This window comes from Pituophis catenifer, unplaced genomic scaffold (genome assembly GCF_029215685.1).
Source record: "Pituophis catenifer annectens isolate HBS135680 unplaced genomic scaffold, rPitCat1.0.hap2 SCAF_7, whole genome shotgun sequence".
NCBI lineage: Eukaryota > Metazoa > Chordata > Lepidosauria > Squamata > Colubridae > Pituophis > Pituophis catenifer.
The window spans coordinates 56,204,022-56,223,799 of record NW_027256887.1 but is presented as its reverse complement, the minus strand read 5'-3'; the positions used below and the strand labels follow the sequence as shown (position 1 = coordinate 56,223,799).

At 34.1% G+C, this 19,778-nt stretch overlaps 1 protein-coding gene across 8 annotated transcripts; it reads right to left on the bottom strand.

Moving 5' to 3' along the window:
• Window positions 1-51: 51 nt before the first annotated feature.
• Window positions 52-18,823, bottom strand: TMPO (thymopoietin). Of its 8 annotated transcripts, none has more exons than XM_070947280.1 (9): window positions 18,435-18,823; window positions 10,868-10,991; window positions 8,670-8,828; window positions 7,970-8,070; window positions 5,250-5,357; window positions 5,054-5,143; window positions 4,539-4,652; window positions 3,714-3,808; window positions 52-1,449 (listed from the first exon to the last, which is right to left on the bottom strand). In XM_070947280.1, the coding sequence occupies exons 1-9, from the start codon at window positions 18,690-18,692 to the stop codon at window positions 1,158-1,160; spliced, it is 1,341 nt and encodes a 446-aa protein (XP_070803381.1). In that variant the 5' UTR covers window positions 18,693-18,823; the 3' UTR covers window positions 52-1,157. The 8 variants fall into 8 exon arrangements, with proteins under 8 accessions (XP_070803381.1, XP_070803373.1, XP_070803376.1 ...); XM_070947272.1 differs by having other exon boundaries at window positions 4,539-4,649; window positions 18,435-18,798; XM_070947275.1 differs by lacking the exon at window positions 4,539-4,652 and having other exon boundaries at window positions 18,435-18,798.
• Window positions 18,824-19,778: the final 955 nt, after the last annotated feature.

The window sequence follows — 19,778 nt, the reverse complement described above, 5'->3', positions numbered from 1 at the left end:
TAAAGAACTTCTGAGTGCATGAACACCAAGTCAGTCAGAGGAGAGTGAAAGTTATGGTTTAAAATAACTTTATTGCAATTTTGTATTGAATATGCTGTAAATTGATACATTCATTTGATATGTAATAATCCACAATAAAAATGAATGTTATATCATTGGAAAAAGCAATTTGGGACAAGTCATGGTGGACCAAAATAATTGCATCGTTTAAACATATTGATGGGCAACATGTTTAAGTTTTGTTCATCACACACACACATGTGTGTGTGTGTGTGTGTGTGTGTGTGTGTGTGTGTAACAAATGGCCTTTATATACCGTAAGAATTATAGCTTTTGTAATATCAGTGTTTTAAATAAAATACCATAGAAAAATATGAAATCTAAAAATGTAATTCATGCTGTGGTACATGACTCTTTTGAAATAAGTCTGCAGATAAAAATGATTTCACATTTAGTTAAGTAAAAATAAGTAAACCAATTTATTTTATGTAAGCTTTATTTCAAAAAACTATACTAATAAATATTGTTCTAAAACAATAGTCAATTAGATCAGGAATTATAGATTAAGCACTAAAATAGGTAACTATGATTAAAAATTAAGGATAAGTTCAAGTATAATTACAATTAAAACTAAGACAGATGTATACAATAAGTTTACCATTTATTTATTAGATTACAGTATTCTACAGAAAATGCTGAAACCCCTTAAAACTACACTGCATTTAGCTGCAGTTTTCACAAAATGCATTCAAAAATGCATTTCCTTTTATCAATGTCTCTCTTTCCACCCCCAATAACATATGAAGTAAAGAAAATTTCAGTACAGTATCTTAGCCTGAAGTAAAAACATTTAAACACATCTTCACATTTTACTATCACTTCTGCCCATTTTGAACTTCCAAGTTTATAAAATCAAATATACAATCTCAAAAGAACATAATGAAGTCCACATTAAAAAAATAAATCCTACAAGTAGTTCCAGAGAAATATAAAGATACTACTTATGGCACAGTGATCTCCTAATTTTGAAAGAAGTTGGTGATGTCCATTTACTGTCCTGTTTTATTCCAGTTTTCAGTTTCAAGATGAGGAAAGATGAAGTCATCTCTATAATTAAAAATAGGAGACCCAGTTGTATGTGCCACAGAAAGAAAAATTCAATTTGTTGTTTTCTGTGGACTCTCGGCCGTAAGGAATTTGGAGAATGGATTTCCTTGATTGATTTCCATGGATTGATAGACGAAAACCAAAAAGATTGCAACAACGAAAAAGAGCAAAAATTTTATCCACAAAGGAATGGAGTGTTTTTTAATTGTTTTTTCTTTTTGGACTTCTGCTGAGGCAACATATTTAGGAATATACTTTGATGAATATGTTTCTTCCAGCCGGTAATCACTGAACTCTATAGGTCGCCCAGCAGCGCCTTTGATTGGTCTGCGGCAGCTTGCACTATAAAGTAATATGTTTAAAATTAACATTAAAGTGTGCTAGAATACATCATATATATAGTACTTACTAAAGAAATCACAGTAGCAATTATCCAAAAGAGGTCTGGTGTCAGGTAATTCCAACTTGCAAGTCAAGGTAGGCCAGAGTGGCTTCTTGGGAGGGGGATTGTGAGGAAACTCCCGCAGCAGATATCTCATTAGGCCCAAGTTCTTATTAGTTCAAGCTAGTACCTTGCTGGCTCTAAAAGCTCCAAAAAAGGACACTTGTGTGTTTTGATAATTCACTGCTAAATTTGATATAGTTAAGTATGTCATAATTGCTGTTGCTGGGAAAAAGAAAGGCTAAGCTAGGTGTAGCTAGACTTGGGAAGGAAAAAGTGTTAATTATGTATATAATTATATCATCCAAAAAGTGTTTGTTTTTTATTATCTAAAACAAATTGCCATATATCATATGAACTTGCTTGTCCATTTCTTTATATGGAAGTGAGAGCTGAGTATGGCTAAAGAAATATTGAATTTAAAAGGAATTTAAAAAATAGCAATGTATGAAACAGCAAGAAAAAATAAAAAGGCACGGAAGGGTACAATAATTGGTGTTAGTGTAAACTAATTTTAAATGTGTTGTTTTATATGTTTCCTGTTTTTAATTTTGTTTTACTGCTTCTGACTTCTGCATAACATGGCTAAAAGGAATTATTTCTTGGATACTGACATGTTCCTATTTATGCACTGTTACTGTTAATTTCAAAATAACAGAGGTAGTCATCACATGCAGAAAACAAGGTTGGCTAGTTGGGCATGGATAAAAGGAGTAGCAATACTGTACAAAGGAAAGTCATCTATAAGGTTATGACTAGGGATATGCAAAATGTTCTATGCTCAGATTAGCTGGTTTTTGACACACCAGGTGCAAACCAAAATATATGAGTTTGGGAAGAAAACAGGAAATCCTAACATTAGCTAAAGAGTTTTTGAGAAGCTTGGGGGATTAGCTGATTGGATCTGCTGTGCTTGACACTAAGACTTGTAGCTGAAAGGATAAGAAAACGAAGGTGCTAGGCAGATCAGTGAGCAGGGTACTGGAGAAAGAAGGGAGAAACAAGATGCGCACCAGGTTTACTGTACTTATCCTGTAAAACCCACATGATTTTGTTTTAGTCAAAACTTGGAGCAATCAAAATATTCTAGTTTTGGCCAAATTTATGAAAGCCTGTTCTATATTCAAACAAAACATATTTTTTCCATGCAAAGAATTTCAGAGGTATTTAAGAAAAGCCTTCCTGGATCAGGCCAAATACATTCTATATCATAGAGTTGCTAATCAGAGAGAGAACCAGGCAATCGTGGACAGGAAGGCAATAATCCTGTTGTGGAATATTATTTCTAGTTTGCAATTAAAATATGCCAGCAAGAAAAACCTTATTTTTATTTTAACTTAATCACTGTCTTCTACTTGTTCTCCAGAAGCTGCTGATATTAAAGACCTGCTGCCTTTTAGTAATTTATTTATTAACATTTATTTAGGCATGCATCTCACAAAAGTGATTCTGGGCAATATACAACAATTAATATATAAAAATAATCATTGTTAAAAAAATTTTAAAAACCATAAGGCACAAAAATTAGCATTAACCACAATAGTAAGCCATTTTAGGGTTTCACCAATTTCCTGGAATTCCCAGGCCTGATGATATAGCCAGATCTTGAAGCATGCTTTTCACATATGTGCATCTTTCCTCTGCAGTATTAATTAAATGTGGGCAGTTAAAGTCAGATTTCTGGTTAGGGTTAAAGAAATCCAATATACATATCTATTTGAGAGTTTGCTATTTTTTATTGAATTCTTTTGTAGGGGGTCTTTATATATATGTATGTAATCTAGTTATTAGTAAACTAGAATTATATAAGGGCATCCATATACATTTTCCAAATAAACATTTTGATAGTTAAAATGAATCTTGGTAACCTTGGTTTTAGGAACTGAGAATACCACTTATTTTGCTTCTTCAGTTGTCTTTTTAACCATGTAAAGAAATTTTAAGAGAGTCTGAATCAGAACACTGAAAAATCAAGACTTTTCAGCTGCCACTAAAAATCAGGAAATTTGCAAACTAGCACAATATTGTGTAACACTTATTTTCAAGACTTGATAGGGCAGTGAAATAAAAATATTGCCTTGTCAAATCCAATGTCTTTTCAGGCCAAAACCTGAAAAATATTCATGCATACGAAGAAACAAAACAAAAAAATAGCTACAGGTACCTAATTCCTGTGGGTGTTGATGCTTCATATGGAAACATTTCTTTAAGTATATCTCTTTCTAATCTTGTATCCTCTGTAGACATTTTCTCGATGACCTACAGTTAGAAAATGGAAAAATGATAATCTTACCAAATTTCATTAGAAGCTGTACTAAAGAAAATAAGGGAGAGGCAGAGTGCAGCCATGTTCCGGTGTCATTTCGAATAGTACACCCATGAAATCTAAGAAGACTCCTTCATGGGGTTTAGCTGTTGATCAAAATTTGGTTACATTTATCTATCTAGTAATTTATTGTAAATCCAGATGTCTCCAGCAAATATCCTTTGTTCTTTCAAGATGAAGAATAATGCTATTTTATAAAGATTAATGTGATAAAAACCTAAAAAAGATATTTTCACCACTTCTAATTGAATTGATCAGATACTGGTGATAAGGATGAATATTTTCATTTTATATCCTCCCTCTGAAAAAATGTAAGAACCATTTTTAAGCAAAGCATACAATAGTTTTGCTGTGGAATATTCAATTATTTTAATAGCACACACGGCTGATATAAATTTCCTTTAAAAATAGAGCTCACTTACTTTAGATTGTTCTAGTTATCCTGATTAAATTAGATTGGGAAACAGATTATTTACTTTAGATATTCCAGATCTGTATATACCCAACACATGCAAAAAAAAAAAAAAAAAAAAAAAAAAAAAGCTCTGAGAAGGAATCTGAGGCTAGAAAAGTCCTAAAATATATCTGCTATCATAGTTTTAATTAAAGATAAGTTCACCCTCCACCCCTTTCTATCCACCAATCTATATTTAATTCATTTACTTCAGCTGTCATCAATGGTTTCTTTGGTGTTCTTCTTGGCAATTCTGAGAAGTCACTGATTGACAGTATAGGATCAGCATGCTTGGTATTTCCAGGTACCCTATTGACAACCTGCTGAAATTCAAATTGTTCAGACTCAGAATAAACAGAGGAAATTACAACAAAAATCTTAACCAAGCCAGGCAGCTTACACATGAGATACTAACTATCCTAAATGGTGAATATAGTCTTTTTTTAAAATGATAAGTTGCTTTTAGTATTTATAAGTATTATCCTGTAACATATATATAAAGACAATTTTTGACACACAGGGAAAAAACTTTCAGAAGATCCACAGTAACTGAATATTGCTCCTTCTGCCACTTAGTTGCTCTTGGTTTGCATTAGACTGAAGAACAGCAGCCCAATGTTTGACTTAAAAACCTTTTTTTCCCCAAGAAATAAAGGTTTATTCAAAATTCTTCCATGAGAAGAAAATGACAGAATACCACCTAATGAAAATTCAGAATATTTACTAGAGTCTCGTTGCTTGAAGCCACTACAGCTATGGGAGTATTCTCTGATATTACTGGATCATGTACAGGAAATGGAACTGTAGTTTCAACCTGTTTGTTTAAAAACAAAAACATAACAAAATAAGTGTATAACTGTTACTAGGGCTCTGAGAATGTCAAAAATAAAGATCTAAATTAAAAAATAGCCTTGCGTCACCCTTTTCCTTGGTGTTCTTCTTGAAACTCTTGAAGATTCCCTAGACACTGCCTGAAGAAATCCACTTTTTGAAGATCCACTTCTCCAGAATGTCTCAGTAATGCCATCCTTGGATATTTAAGCATTAAACATATTAGCAAACATGAATGCTCTATCTTGAAATCAGATTATCCCACCTAATGCCATAGCGTTTTGCATGAAAATTGTGCATAATATGTATCATTCTATGTTCCTATTTTGGGTAGAAAAGCATATTATTACAGAGAAATAGTGAACACAGGATAGATATTAATGACATGCCATTAAAAATAAGTACACACTTTGATGTGAAAGACATTTCAGATTATTAAAATGTATGGCATCTAAATATCTGACCCCTTTTTTATCTTTTATTAACTACATTAGCTGATATCCTTTCTTGCACTGGTACTTATTTTTCAATCTCAGATAAAGAGATTCTGATTCTGACATTATATATGCCCTTACTAATATAAGTTCTTTAAATGGCTCTCTGAAGCAAGTGATGCTACATTTTAAATCTGTTACTAAATTTAAAATGTTCAGCATCTTATCCATATTCTACTTAGATTTAGAAGTTTAAATTTGACTGGTAATGATTGCAAATCCCTTTTCCCTTAAAGCTGAATGGGACTGCAGCCTTCATTCTGTGGAAATTAGTGTATTCTTAGTATAAAGATTACAAAAGGAGGGAATAACCTTGCAAGCGTTAAATCTGTCTGATAGCTTAATAAGATTTGCTAGTCAGAAAGAGATTCTAGGGCATAGCATAATGGGCAATCAAATTATAGCTAATTATTATATAGATGAGACAGTAAACCCTGAATTCATAGATTAGATGTGGCCATCTACCAAAACACAGAAATGGATAGAAAATTACTTTCTATCTTTTCTATAGATAGAAAATTACTTTCTGAAGTCTATATTGGTATGTTAAGGTGAACAAGAAATATTCTTTTGTCTGGATTTAATAATAAAAAAATTCAGAGATGTTGGGAGGTTTCCTGAATATAATTGATCCATGTGTAAAATATAAGACAAGCTAAATTTAAATTTAAAAAATTAGTGCCTCATATTTGGTTTTGAACTTTATTTTTCAATTTTTAATGAATATTTTAAAAATAAATTTTTTATTTATAGCAGTATAATTCATTTGAAAATGAGGTATATTTTCTTCTTGATACTTAATTTTTAATTACAGTAGTCCTCACTTACCAAGTACTTTGTTTAACTACCATTTGAAGTTACAATGGAAAAAAAATCCAACTTTATGATTAATCCTCACTTTTACAACCGTTGTAGCATTCTGCAGTGATTGGCATTTTGTGCTTCACAACTGGTTTCCAATAATAGAGAATGTTAACTCACAAGTTGCAATCACATGTCTTGCTTAACGACCATGGTGATTCACCTAACGACTGAATGGGAAATGTTGTCTGTTGTGGTCATGTGATTTTCTGCTTAGTGACCAGAGTGCTTAGCAATATTCCTGATACAAATTGTGGTCACTAAGAGAAGAGTACTTAATATTTACATTTTGGCAGAAACCAAAAGTAATAATTTAATTATAGAAGTTTCTTGAAAACATGTCCCAAAGCATTCCCAATTTTTTTTAATAAAAAAAGTATCTTCCTTCCTTTTAATGTTCTAAGCAGGCCATAAAATTGGGATCTCTTTGGTAAACTGCCAACTTTGAAAACATATCCCTAATGTATTGTATTATTTTATTCACTATATAGTAACATGGTTAACTTAGTTAGTACATACATTACTGCTGAATACAGGACTGGTTCCAAAAAAAAAAAGGAAATTTCAAAGGATCCCTTCTCCTATTAAGATACTAAAGGAGAGGGAGAAGGCGGCGAATGGAGTTTTTGTAGTTATTTTTATCTCCTTGATTGTTTTCCTTAGATAAACTTATCTACATGAAACATTTCAAAAGGCTGATTTGCTTCATCTCTTTACCTGGCATTCAGGTTGCATTGCATTATGAACTCTTTTGCAATCCTGTTAAAACTGCTGCTACAGTTGTGCTCATAAGTTTACATACCCTGGCAGAATTTATGATTTCCTGGCCATTTTTCAAAGAATATGAATGATAACACGAAAATTTTTCTTTCACTCATGGTTAGTGTTTGGCTGAAGCCATTTATTGTCAATCAGTGAAAGAAAAGTTTTCGTGTTATCATTCATATTCTCTGGAAAATGGCCAAGAAATCATAAATTCTGCCAGGGTATGTAAACTTATGAGCACAACTATAAATTATTTTTTTTTCAGCTAAAACAGCTCTTCCTCGTAATAGTGTTTCCACATTAGATTTTATTAAATGAGAATGGCACTGAATAAAATTAAACTAGTTTAGATCACAAATATTGTCCTTATTTTGAACAAATTTTCTTTGGTGCCTGTAGGTTTATTATATTACAATTAGGAAGAAGTTATTCAAAACCAGCATGAAAAAAATAGGCGGGGTTCAGAAACTTACAATTTCCCCCCATCGGCTCCTTTATTACATCAAAATGCTAGCTAGCAATTATCACACTCTGCCATAAGTTCTTTGTATTTCATTTTTTTTCCCCTAAAGGATCAGATGTGTGCTTTATTTTGAAGTAAATATTAACAACACCAGAAATATAAACTTTTAAAATGTCATTTTGAAATATACATTTTAACAATCTTTTAAAGAAAATTATTGTGGTACCTGGTTATTTTCAGCAATTCTTCTTTGTTTAAGTGATAATGAAGTTTTTGTTTTACTCTTCAGTGGTTCTCGCTTGTCAAGTCTGAACTCTGTTTTAGGATCTGTAAATAAATATATTATTCTTTTGCAGCTAAAATGTCACTACTATTAATCAATGCTATTAGAATCTTTTAAGAGTGTTCAATTATTTTTCCAATTTACAAAATACATTGAAAACTAGTAGCAATAAAGATTAAGTTCACAAAAGGTGTGTTCTGAATGGAATACATCTGAATGAAAAATTCAAAAAAGTGGCATCTTGAATTCTTCATGTCTGTCTGTCTACCTACCTATATTTGGATTAACCTCTGGGAATATTTTTAAAAAATCAGTTTTATTTAAAAGCTTTTTAGTAAGTAAGATTTATTTTTTAAAGAAAACACAAGACTGTACTATTGCAGTAATATAACTTGCATTTAAAAATTAATTAGGGAACACAATGTTGCTCCTATAATTCATAATTAATTCATTTTAAATTATTTCAATTTGGCTATTTAAATATAGTCCATCATAAAGAAAGTAGTGGAATTTATATCTACTGCTCCTAATTTCACTGCACATATTAAGGCCAAATATGTTTCCACTCTCATTGCATACAAAAGGTAAAAAATAAAATTGTTATATTTTTAAATCTATTTAGTCATCTTGCATTTTATTATACCTTCTTCATTGTCACTGAACTGATCCGAATCATCATTTCCATTCTGCTTATTGTTTTCTGCTGATGAAGAAAATGTTGGTGTAGCTATGAAAGAACTTAGCTCTTGGGATGGTTCTTTCAGTTTCAGTAGCTTCTTCTCATACAGATTTCTTGTCGTAGCTGCAACAGAGCAGGAAAAATTGGTTACATGACTTAGACATTTAGTGTCCTCTATGTGCATTTATATTATTACTACCTTACTTATCAAAATATGAATATAGTAGCAACTGTATTTTAATAGAATGTAAAACTGTTAAAACCTGTTTCCTTCCATTTTTATTTTGAAATTTTTTTAAAAAATGCTACAGTAGACCTGACAAAACATGAGACAAGCTATAAAGGAAATAAGAATTGCCTATAACCATTGCCTAAGTTCATGAATGGTTTAGATGTGGGCAAACAAACTAAAATTAAACTCCAGTAAAATACAAGTACTGTTCCTCAGTAGAAAACTACCTTGTTTCCCCTAAAATAAGACATCCCCTGATAATAAGCCCAATTGAGCTTTTAAGTGCATGTGCTAAAATAACTCACCCTCCTGAATATACCCCTCCCCTGAAAATATTTAAATGCATGCGCAGCCGGTCCCCATTTCCTCTGGTTAGGGTTGGGGAGAGAGAACTGGAAATCAGATAAGATGGCAAGAGGAGCCCCGTCCTGCTCCACGCGCCCCAAAATAATAAAACATCCCTGAAAATAAGGCCGAGCACTTATTTTGGGGTTCAAAAAAATGTTAGACAGGATCTTATTTTTGGGGAAACACGGTAGCTGTGTACTGCAGTTCAACTTTTCTGAACAAAACTGCACAACCTTCCCCTATGAAAGGGGAAGTGTTCTATTAGAAGATGCTCCTTAAACTTTGTTTCTGGATTCCCAGGTGACAAAAGTGACACAGTTATGTTTCATAATTCAATTACAGCTGTTCCTGAATGAGCTATAATTGCCAATAGTCAATCCTGCCTTGATATCCTAATTTGACTCCTGCATTATACATTATATGGGATGATCCCAGAACTGAAATATTAATTACAATTGGTACAAAATACAACAATAGTGTGCAAGCCTGTACAAGTTACAAAAAAATATACACACCCTTACACTGAAATCATTTACCAGGTTTAATTTAAACTATTTATTAATCTTAAAACTATAAAGTTTAGGACTAACAATCTGTAGTAATTAAGATCTATAGGAGAGATCATTGGTATTAATAGCTGTAGGAGAGACCATTCTGAATAGGTTCATAGGTAGGAAATTGTTTATCTGGCACATAAGGGAGTGATTGTTTCTGCACTGCTTCTATTGTTATAAATACTCTCCTTTTGGAGTTGTGTTGAGTTAGTTTTGATCTGAGAAGTGCAGCCAAGTTACATCTCTTTTGCTATCTTTTTAAAGGATAATTTATTAACTTGTATTTAAATTTTAAATATTATATTATGTATATTAATTCTGTTAATGGATAATGTAGAAAACAGAATATAAGATAAAGGAAAATTTTTGATGTGCTACAGCCAGGCAAAGCCTACTTCAACCCACTTATGTTTGTTGCGTAGAACTCTAGCTAGTATAAAAAAAGTATATGGGGTATACAGTACATATAATAAATTACTAAAAGTAATGTTTTAACTTATTTAGCAAATGGTTACTTTCCATCTGTAGTTAAATAGTTCACTTTCATATTATTGGTAATGTATCTTAATACAATTGTATACTATGTTTGTCAACAAGCAGTTTCTTATTTAAGTCCTGATGATTGATTCCGTAAAGCAGTTTATGCTTCTACTGTATTTGAAAATAGTTCTTAGCAATATGTGAAATAACCTGAAAGGATAAATTATTTCCTACTGTAAACTTCTAATCTTTATTATCATCTAAGATGATCAGCACAATAATACAGATGCAAGTCAAGCTTAGTTTCAGTAGTTAATAACAACATGGATTTGGGCAATTATTATTACTGAGGAAGTGAATGTAACCTTGTGTCATAATCCACAAAAGAACAATATTACTTTGCCTACTGAGATTTCAAATATTTAAAGAATGCAGATTGTCATCACTTTTTCATCTACATTTCTTTTTGTCTTCAGCTTTTATATTCATATTCATTCATTCATTCATACACATACAAAAATATATTAGCATTTACTATATTAACTTACCAACAATAGGACCTGGATTCACACCATATCTCAGGAGTTGCTCTTTGAGTTCTTCATTACTGAGTTCTGCTATATCTATATCATCCTGTTCAAGTCTTGACTTATCTGTTTTCTTTGTTGCTTTCTATAGAGAGATATATTTTAACAGTATTATAAAAATGTAATGCTAAGATATATATGTAAATAAAGATTTTTAGAATACAACATAACCATGAAATGCATAACTCCATATATTTGATGTATTCTTTTGCAAAGTTACAAAGTATTCCATGTACCTATTGTTCCAAGAATGGAACATCTGGTTTTGGATTAACTGTCCCTGAATTAAAATTCACATCCTGGATATTTTGGTCCATGCTGGAGTGAAATGGGGCTATATTATAAGGAGTCAAAGGATGAACTAGTAAGATATACTATACTATGACATTGGAAGTAGCAGCAGCTGAGGAAAGGGACAAAACTAATTGGCTAACGGTCAGGACAATCAGTGATATATGAAACACTGGACTACTGACGGAAGGAAGGATGATATGTACCAGTATTACTCTACTTGCTACATGTTTTTTAATTGAAAAACTGGAATAACCAAAATAATTCAAATTTGGTTTGGTTGTGAGATGGTTAATGCAATGATTTTGGCAAAACTTCTGAAATGTGATAGTTTTCCCATTTGAAGAAAACATTTTTTACCTTCAGCCTGCTTCCCATCTGCTTACTATTTCAAATTACACAACAAATTTAGAAACGTAACTATCTGAAAACACAAGGTGTCCCCTATTTTATAGTACATGAAATCATGAATTCCTTGAGTACTCTCTTTAAATTATTAACTGCAAATTAGAAAAATTACATTTTAGATTATTTTTATAGGTATATAAAGATAAGAACTTATTTACTGCTGTCCCTCTCCGGGGTTTCATTTTTTTAAATTACAACCTATACAACAAAACTGAGAATTTTACTGGCGATTTTCCTGCTTAATTTTTTTGAATCAAGAAAATATAGGCGAATGTTGCCACCTAGCTGCAAATGATGTACACTGAAAATATTATCTCAATAAACATTTCAAAATACTGTCCTCTATTTTTTCTAGCTTATTCATTTACATAAATAATAATTCTTTTCCTGGAGTAGTGTCTCTTTAAAATCTAATCCCTGTTCAACTTAATTTCCAAACATCACAAAGAGAGTTTGGGCCTTTTTTGCACTAAAGAGGGTCATGGTGAGAAGGTCTAGTTATCCATAAATGATGCTGTGGATGAAGAACTGCTGAGGGACATAAGAGGAAATTGTTTTCTGCTTTCATCCATGAAGTCATTGATTTAAAAAGAACACTTTCTTGCTCTTAAAAAAGTTGTATTTTCAGACAAAGTAGCTACACACACAATGTCACATATTGGAACTCAGGAAGCACACTTGAGATACTTTCACAGATCTGTAAGGCTTTCACACTGGGATGGTGTTTTGGAAAGCCTTAAAAACCTTGCTATTCTCCTAGCAAGGTTTGCGTTGGGGTGGAGTGGAGTGGACCCATTAGCACCTCGTGTTGGGGTGGAGTGGACCCATTAGGTGAGTTTCTGTATTTGCAGTGTATTAGTTGGACAGATGCTACCTTGTTTATACTGTATTTTTAAACTTTTATTTGATATTGTGAGCCACCAGAGTTGTTTTCAATGAGGTGATAGCTAAATCCAATAAAATAAAAATAAATATATTTAAATTAGATAACTTCTCTTTTACTCTCTTCCTATCATGAACTAAAGTTTCCTCCATCTATTCTAGAAAAAAGGATTGACAGCTAGAGCCTTGATTGCCTTCTGAGAAAGACACATAAAATACTAGTTAAAAGAGTTTTTGAGATATTTTAGAAAGTTCTCTGTGTAGCCATAGTAATCTTTGTTCATAATACAAAATGTTTGGTGGCACCTTCTGGATCTCATTTTGCAGGGCATGGTCCCAGAAATGAAACTTTCTTTCATTGTACTAACAATTACTAGGACTTTAATGGAAATAGGTAAAAACTTTTCTCCTTCAGCATTGCAAACCTTTGGATATGACCTATCTTACATCTGAGTACCTTCCAACCAGCTCTTCTAAAAATAGAATGGAAAGCCAAATTTCCATAAATAAATAAATAAATAAATAGAAATTTTCTGACAGTGAGAACGATCAACCAATGAAACAGCTTGCCTTCAGAAATTGTGGGAGCTTCATCACTGGAGGCTTTTAAGAGATTGGACTGCCATTTGTCAGAAATGGTGTAGGGTCTCCTGCTTGGGCGGGGGGTTGGACTAGATGACCTACAGTACAAGGTCCCTTCGAACTCTGTTAATCTGTATCTAAATACCATTAATTTATACTATATATATAGTCATGGATTAGCTAAGAATTTTAGGTGCCAAAATGCACTCAAAAATCAGGTTAAGCTTATCCATGTGAATATTTGGTAATTTTTTAAAAAATGTACCTGTATTTCCTGTACAAATATGCTCTACCTCCATCCACAGATAAGCAGAACCTCATCTTTTTAACCAAAATACCATGAAAAATGCATGACAGCTTATCTGTGGGCAGCACATTTTTTTCAAAATATTTTGATTTTAAAAGAATGAGGATCTGTTTATCTGTGGACTTCATCGGCAAAAATATATGGTACTTCACTGGTTATATTTTTATATGTAATGAAAATTTAGCATTATCAATGCTTGTGGACCCTGATGTAGATTTTATCTACTTCCATCAGGGCAATTGTTTTGTCATCACATAGTTCAGTAAAAGAAAATTTCAGTTCTGGGACCATAAGTAGCTAAGTTTGGGCCCTATTGGGCTGTAAGACTGGATTTTGATATTGAGGTCCATGAAAATTTAATTTTATGGAAGACCTCCATTTAGAGGTTGTGTGTATGAAAGAAGAGCAATCATGATTTAAATCACTAGTAAAAAGGCTTGATTTAAATCAACTCGATTTAAATCATAATTTTTAAAGAGCAATGGTCATGTGTCCTGCAGCAGCTCCTCCTGACCTGCTAAATTAAAGTATTTTTAATAGAAAACTATATTTAGATAGATTTTTACTCTAAAAGAATTTTATTAAAATAAATTTGATAAAAATAAAAAAAATCCGATTTTAATTTTTTAAAAGTCCGATTTTTTTATTTTTTTTTAAAAAACCACCAATTTTTATCCACCCTGAATAAAAGGAATTTATTGGATCTGCCTCTTGGCAGAGCTAATTTTCAGATGTGAAGAAGCTGAAATCTATGGTTAGTCCTTAGATTATGACCATACATTCAACAACCATTCCTTACAATGCACCTTAGTGCATTGTAAGCCGCCCTGAGTCTCCGGAGAAGGGCGGCATATAAATCAAATTAAAAAAAACCAAAACCATTCAAAGTTATAACAGTACTGAAACAGTGCTAAATGAGGTGGTCCTTAAGAGTTCTGGCTGTTGCAGCAAACCACAGTCACATGATCACGATTTCCAATGTTCCCTGCAGCTTTGCATAAACAAAGTTAATGGGGAAGTCAAACGTCATGATCACATGATTAATGAACTATGTGGTCCTTGTTTAACAATGACAACCAGGACTGCTGGAATTGCTGTCGCTAAGCAATATGGTCACATAATGGTTAACAACAGAATCCCCAGTCCCAATTGCCACTGTAACCTAAAAACTACTTGTAATATTTTCGCTATCAGGCAACTTTTTGAATGTTGAATTATTTTATAGAAATGCTTCATTCATATCTTTTACTTATCTAGGCTGACTATAATAAACTCTCTCAACATTACTTTTCTTTCTCATTTTATTCCAACCTAAATTCTCGTAACAGTATTTCTATGTTCCAATTTTGTGTAGTTTCCTGCCTGTATCCACCCTCTGCCTGTATGCTTCTGCCTTTGACCCCTGCACTAGAGGTTCCAATTATTTATAGTATACTTGGTTCTAGGTTTTTGCCACTTTTGCCTTTTGCTCTTGACACTCTTCTGATGAGATTAAGACCTACCAAATATTTCCTCCCTGCTTTTAATGAAATATAACTCTTCTACTGCAAAGAATCGCTCATGTACATGGCTCAGTTCATGGTCTTAGCAGCAGCATCTATGTGACTAGTTCAATTCCAGGACCTTGTGCTCTCTTTTTGTACTATAACTCACCTGCAAGAACTGGCACTACTTGAGCTCTCGATTCCTTAAACTCTATGCCCAAAGACTCATTATCTTTCTTTTCTAAATTATCTAAAGCCTTTTCTGGCAGTGTCATATAAATAAACCTAAGAAGAGGGATAGCACCATATCCATTTTATACAATGAACTTAATGCATAAAATGTCATACTCTACTAGGTTCTATCATCAATTAAGAGATTTCTCCTTGACTGTAGTATTTACAATATGTATTTGTAAAAGGTTCCACTTTATTCCCCATGCTATTTAATAACTTCATGACTGTGCTAGTAAGATCATTTGGAAGTTTAGAGCAAATGTTATCATATGCTAATTGCAACCAGCTCTACCTTTCCTTTCCACTGGATATGCTGAAAAGGACAGCAAACGGACCAATTGAAGATGGTTAATGAAAAAAAACTCTGCTCAGGCTGGACAACAGTAATAATTAATTTTAGTAGTAAATTACTAGTTAGTAAATAGTTAATCAGCTCATAGTAGAGGAATTCATTATGTTCTGGATGGAGTTACACTGTTCCAAAGGATCAGTTTCACATTTTGGGGATACTTATGGATGTATCTTTGACACCAAAGATATAAATAATCTGTGTGTGAAGCACATTTTACCAGCTTAGACTGGTATGCCAGTATGATCATACTAGAGACAGCCTTGTTACAGTAACTTATTTTGATTACTGTAATGCACCATAAATGGGGCTACCTTTGAAGACAGTTAATAAATTTTGTTTCAGATTTGAATTTGAGGTGCTAGTCTTAATGTAATTCATCATAATTTGGAACCACATCATCTGAAGTAACATCTTTCCCTATAATGTAGGGAATAATGTCCCTCCCAATAATGTAGGATGACTTTTAGAGCCCTTACAACCACATGGTAGATGGCTATGCAGCACATCCCCCCCCCCACCCCTTATTGGCTACTTTCCAGTTTAGAGAGTGACATATGCCTAGTGCCATCTTTATTTTTCTGGAGCTAACCTTTTTTATTATCTCAGTGCCACTTTGCTGTTTTTCCCTCTGCTTTTTCTTGTTATAGCTTTGTTATTTTATTATGTATATTTTGTAAAAAAGAGTAATGTATATGTTAAATGTTCTAATTGTTTTAATTATCTAATTTACTATAAACTGCCTTTAAATATGCAGCAAATATTTAAATAATGCAGAACACTCTGAACCTGCTAAAAGAGCTTCAGAAAGATGGTATCATGAATATGCCCTGTCCCATTTACAACCAAAGCAGCAATACGTTCCTTACAAGCCAAGGACAATCAAACATTAATAAACAAAAAGCAGGTCAAAACTAGGTAGGCAAGAAAATTGGTTCATTATACCAAAGGAATCCACAATGAAGATCCAGAAGCAAGAAATGGAAGCAAATCTGATTAAATGAGGGCAGTGATTGGTAGAAATTATGGGTGACTAAACAAACAATTGCAGTTGCTGGTGACACTGGGAGCTGTTACAGTTTTAACATCATGTTCAAGGTATTTCTGTAGGAATCCAGATATTGTTAACTATCTGAAACTATGGGTAAATTCTTAAACCTGCATGATCTGTGTCTCAATTGCTCACTCCATTTTGCCTCTTCATTCTTTAATATCAGTAGGAACTGAAAGAATAGAATGGATATACCCACAGCTCATAAGCTACCATTTAGATACGAACCTGCAGTTGCTTCAATCTTTCCTCACCTAACCTTGAGATATGCTTCCACTACTCCCCTTCTCAAGGCCCCATTTTTATAGCGGGGTAGTAGGTATGGAAGCCCAAATCAGCAAGTCTCCACACATAGTACTTCTAATCTATAAAATACTAAAGATCATCTCGGTGTTTCTGGGAATCCAATGAGTTCAAATTCTCTTCCTCTTCAATTAATTTCAATAGACTATAAGGCTAGCTTTTGAGTATGTTGCGATATAGGCCTGGAGATTGCACTCATTTCAAAAACACAGGCTGAGTTTGGAACTCTCCATGACTCAGTAATTTGCAAGTTAAGGTACTCCTCAACTTACAACAGTTCATTTAGTTACAACTGCACTGAAAAAACTGACTTATGATCATTTTTCACACTTATGACTGTTGCAGCATCCCTATAGTCACATGAGCAAAATTCAAATGCTTGGCAACTGATTCATATTTATGACAGTTGCAGTGTCTTGGGGTTAGCTTCTACGATCTTCCAACAAGCAAAGTCAATGGGAAAGCCAGATCCACTTAACAATCTTGTTACTAACTTAACAACTGCAGTGATTCACTTAACTGTAGCATGAAAGGTTGTAAAATGGGGCAAAATTCACTTAACCAATGCCTCACTTAACCACAGAAATTTTGGCTCAATTGAGGTTGTAAATTGAGGACTACCTGTAGTAGTATGGTGAAGAGTATGCCAAGTACTGTACAACTCTTCTTGAGATAGCTGGACTTAGTAATTTACACTTAAATCTTCACTGGCTGTCAATTTTCTATAGGGCACAATTTAAGATGATACTCTTGACCTTTAAAGCCAAATGGCTTGAGGCTTTAGCTGTGGAACCATATTAAGATCAGCAAGAGAGGCCTTCCTTAATATGCTTAAAATCTTTTTAAAAATTAAATTAATTTGCTGATTAAGTTGAAAAGCATTATTACATTTTATATAAGATGTTTTTATTCTTATACGTATACCCTATTATAAGTATATAATATAAGTATAAGTATTCTTATAAGTATACCCTATTAGATAAGCAACAAAACAAGAAGAAATTCAGTAATAAGCAACGATGCTATTGGCCTGCACATGGAGAATGCAAAAGGAACAATTATAAAGTAAAGCAGACTTCCTCAATCTGATTTTATCAAGTATAATACACTGAAAGGCCTATCATTTCCTATAAGTATCGATAAGCTAAGTGATGGGAATTACAATGAAATGCGGTGGGGGGGGCAGGGGTACATATTGATGGAGACAAGGATAGGGTACAAATAAAAATGACTCTGTGAAACCGTGCTCTCCCTCACCAATTTTAAATTCTGTAAGGACTGTATTAGCATCGCTACAACAAAGGCGGCAGGTGTCTATTAGGGAAGATTACTTCAGTATGCATTTCACCATTACAAGCTATTAGGGCCTCAACTGCCTTTTTTCAGACTTCTTAAATGTATCGAGGGTCCACATAGCCTGCTTAATCCAAGGCGATTGAGTCAGGCTTTACCCACGGCGCAAGCACCGTTTCTCTTCTCTCCCCTCCCCACCCCTTCGGTCAGTGACAAGACGTCGCGCCGCCCCCTCAGAGAAAGCGGGAAAACTCTACCGTCCCCCCAAGCGGGGAAGGCCGCGAAGAGAAAAGGAAAAGCCCGTTTGAAATTCGCGAAATAAAAAGAATCGCTAAATCGCTTACCCGGCCCACAGCGACGGCAGCAGCGCTACCCCCTCTGTTCCTGGCGGCAACCGGGGTCGACTCCCTCTCCTCGTCACTGGAGAAGTCCGGCTGCGCGGTGTCTCCAGGCACGTTGCGAGCGGTGAGGTGCTGAAGGTAGAGCTGCACATAAACATCCTTACGCTGCTCACCTCCGGGCAGGCTCACGTTATTAGCAATCAGTTCGTTCTTCAGCTTCTCCTTGGTGAGCACCGACGGGTCCGCCAAAAACTCGGGCATTGCCACACTCCGACTCTTCCCTGAGGCAGCAAGAAAAGGAACGGCCAACAAAGCGGAGGGGAGGGGGGGGAACCAAAGGGAAGAGAACAATCCGCACGACGCTCACCACAGAGCGGACAAAACAACGGACAGCTTTGCCCACATGCCAATAAAATGTATTCTGATTGGTCGGCGGAAACCCAAATCGGTCCTGGGATTGGCTGCCTGGTCTAAGAGGCTGCGCGCGGGTTCCCCTCAGAGCCCGTACGTTGAGTAAGCCTCTCAGTCGCGTAATTTAAAATCGAGTCAGGCGAGAGCGGTGGGAGGTTGGGTTTTTTCTTTCTTTCTTTCTTTCTTTCCTGGGGCTCAAGTTAGTGAGGGGTACCGCTACGTTACAGATAACCGAGTCTAACGATTAGTAGTTTAGTATAATATATAGAAAATCATTTTGAGAAAACGACAGAAGTTCTGATTTCACAGATCATCTCGACCAGAAAGAAGAGCTGTTAGTTCTGTGAGGGGAGAAGTTTTTTATTGAGCACAACCATTCTTCGACAGGAAGCTGTCGTTTGTGGTTTCATGAATAAGTTGTGCGAATGATTTATTGAAACATGTCACGGCCGCCTCCTGTTTTCCTTTAATAATTGTATTTGAAACACTGTTTCACTTACCCTTCTGGATATGGTAGAACCTGTTTGAAACCGCAAAGCATTTTGTATACAAGCTTATGTAGGACTAACCCAACTTTTTGCAAGGTAGCTTTTTTTTAAAAAAAAAGTACATTAATTGAATGACTAGCTCTTAATTTTGTTAAACTGGCTTTGGGATGCTTCATTAGCGTTATTTTTATTTCAATTTAGATGATTGACAATTATGAGTCTGACTAACAGCAGTTAAAAACACACCAATAATAATAAATCCATAATTAGTCATAATCATAAACTTTAACATGACCAACTTACAGGATCTGCCACATGCTCCTGCTGTCCTGTCTGGTGACTTAATCACATCTTCAGAGATTTTAGAAATGATTTGTACTATTGTATCCTAATCTCCAAGGAGATGATGATCCAAAGAGACTATTAAAAAAAAGTCTCTTGGGTATGG

Excerpts from the sequence above, each read along its gene's own strand:
- TMPO (XM_070947280.1), bottom strand. The coding sequence starts at position 18,692 with ATGCCCGAGTTTTTGGCGGACCCGTCGGTGCTCACCAAGGAGAAGCTG. Across the intron at positions 8,829-10,867 it reads GAATCCAGGTCCTATTGTTG|CTACGACAAGAAATCTGTAT; the intron begins GTAAGTTAATAT and ends GCTCTGTTGCAG. Across the intron at positions 4,653-5,053 it reads CTTCAAGCAACGAGACTCTA|CAGGTTGTCAATAGGGTACC; the intron begins GTAAATATTCTG and ends TTTGAATTTCAG.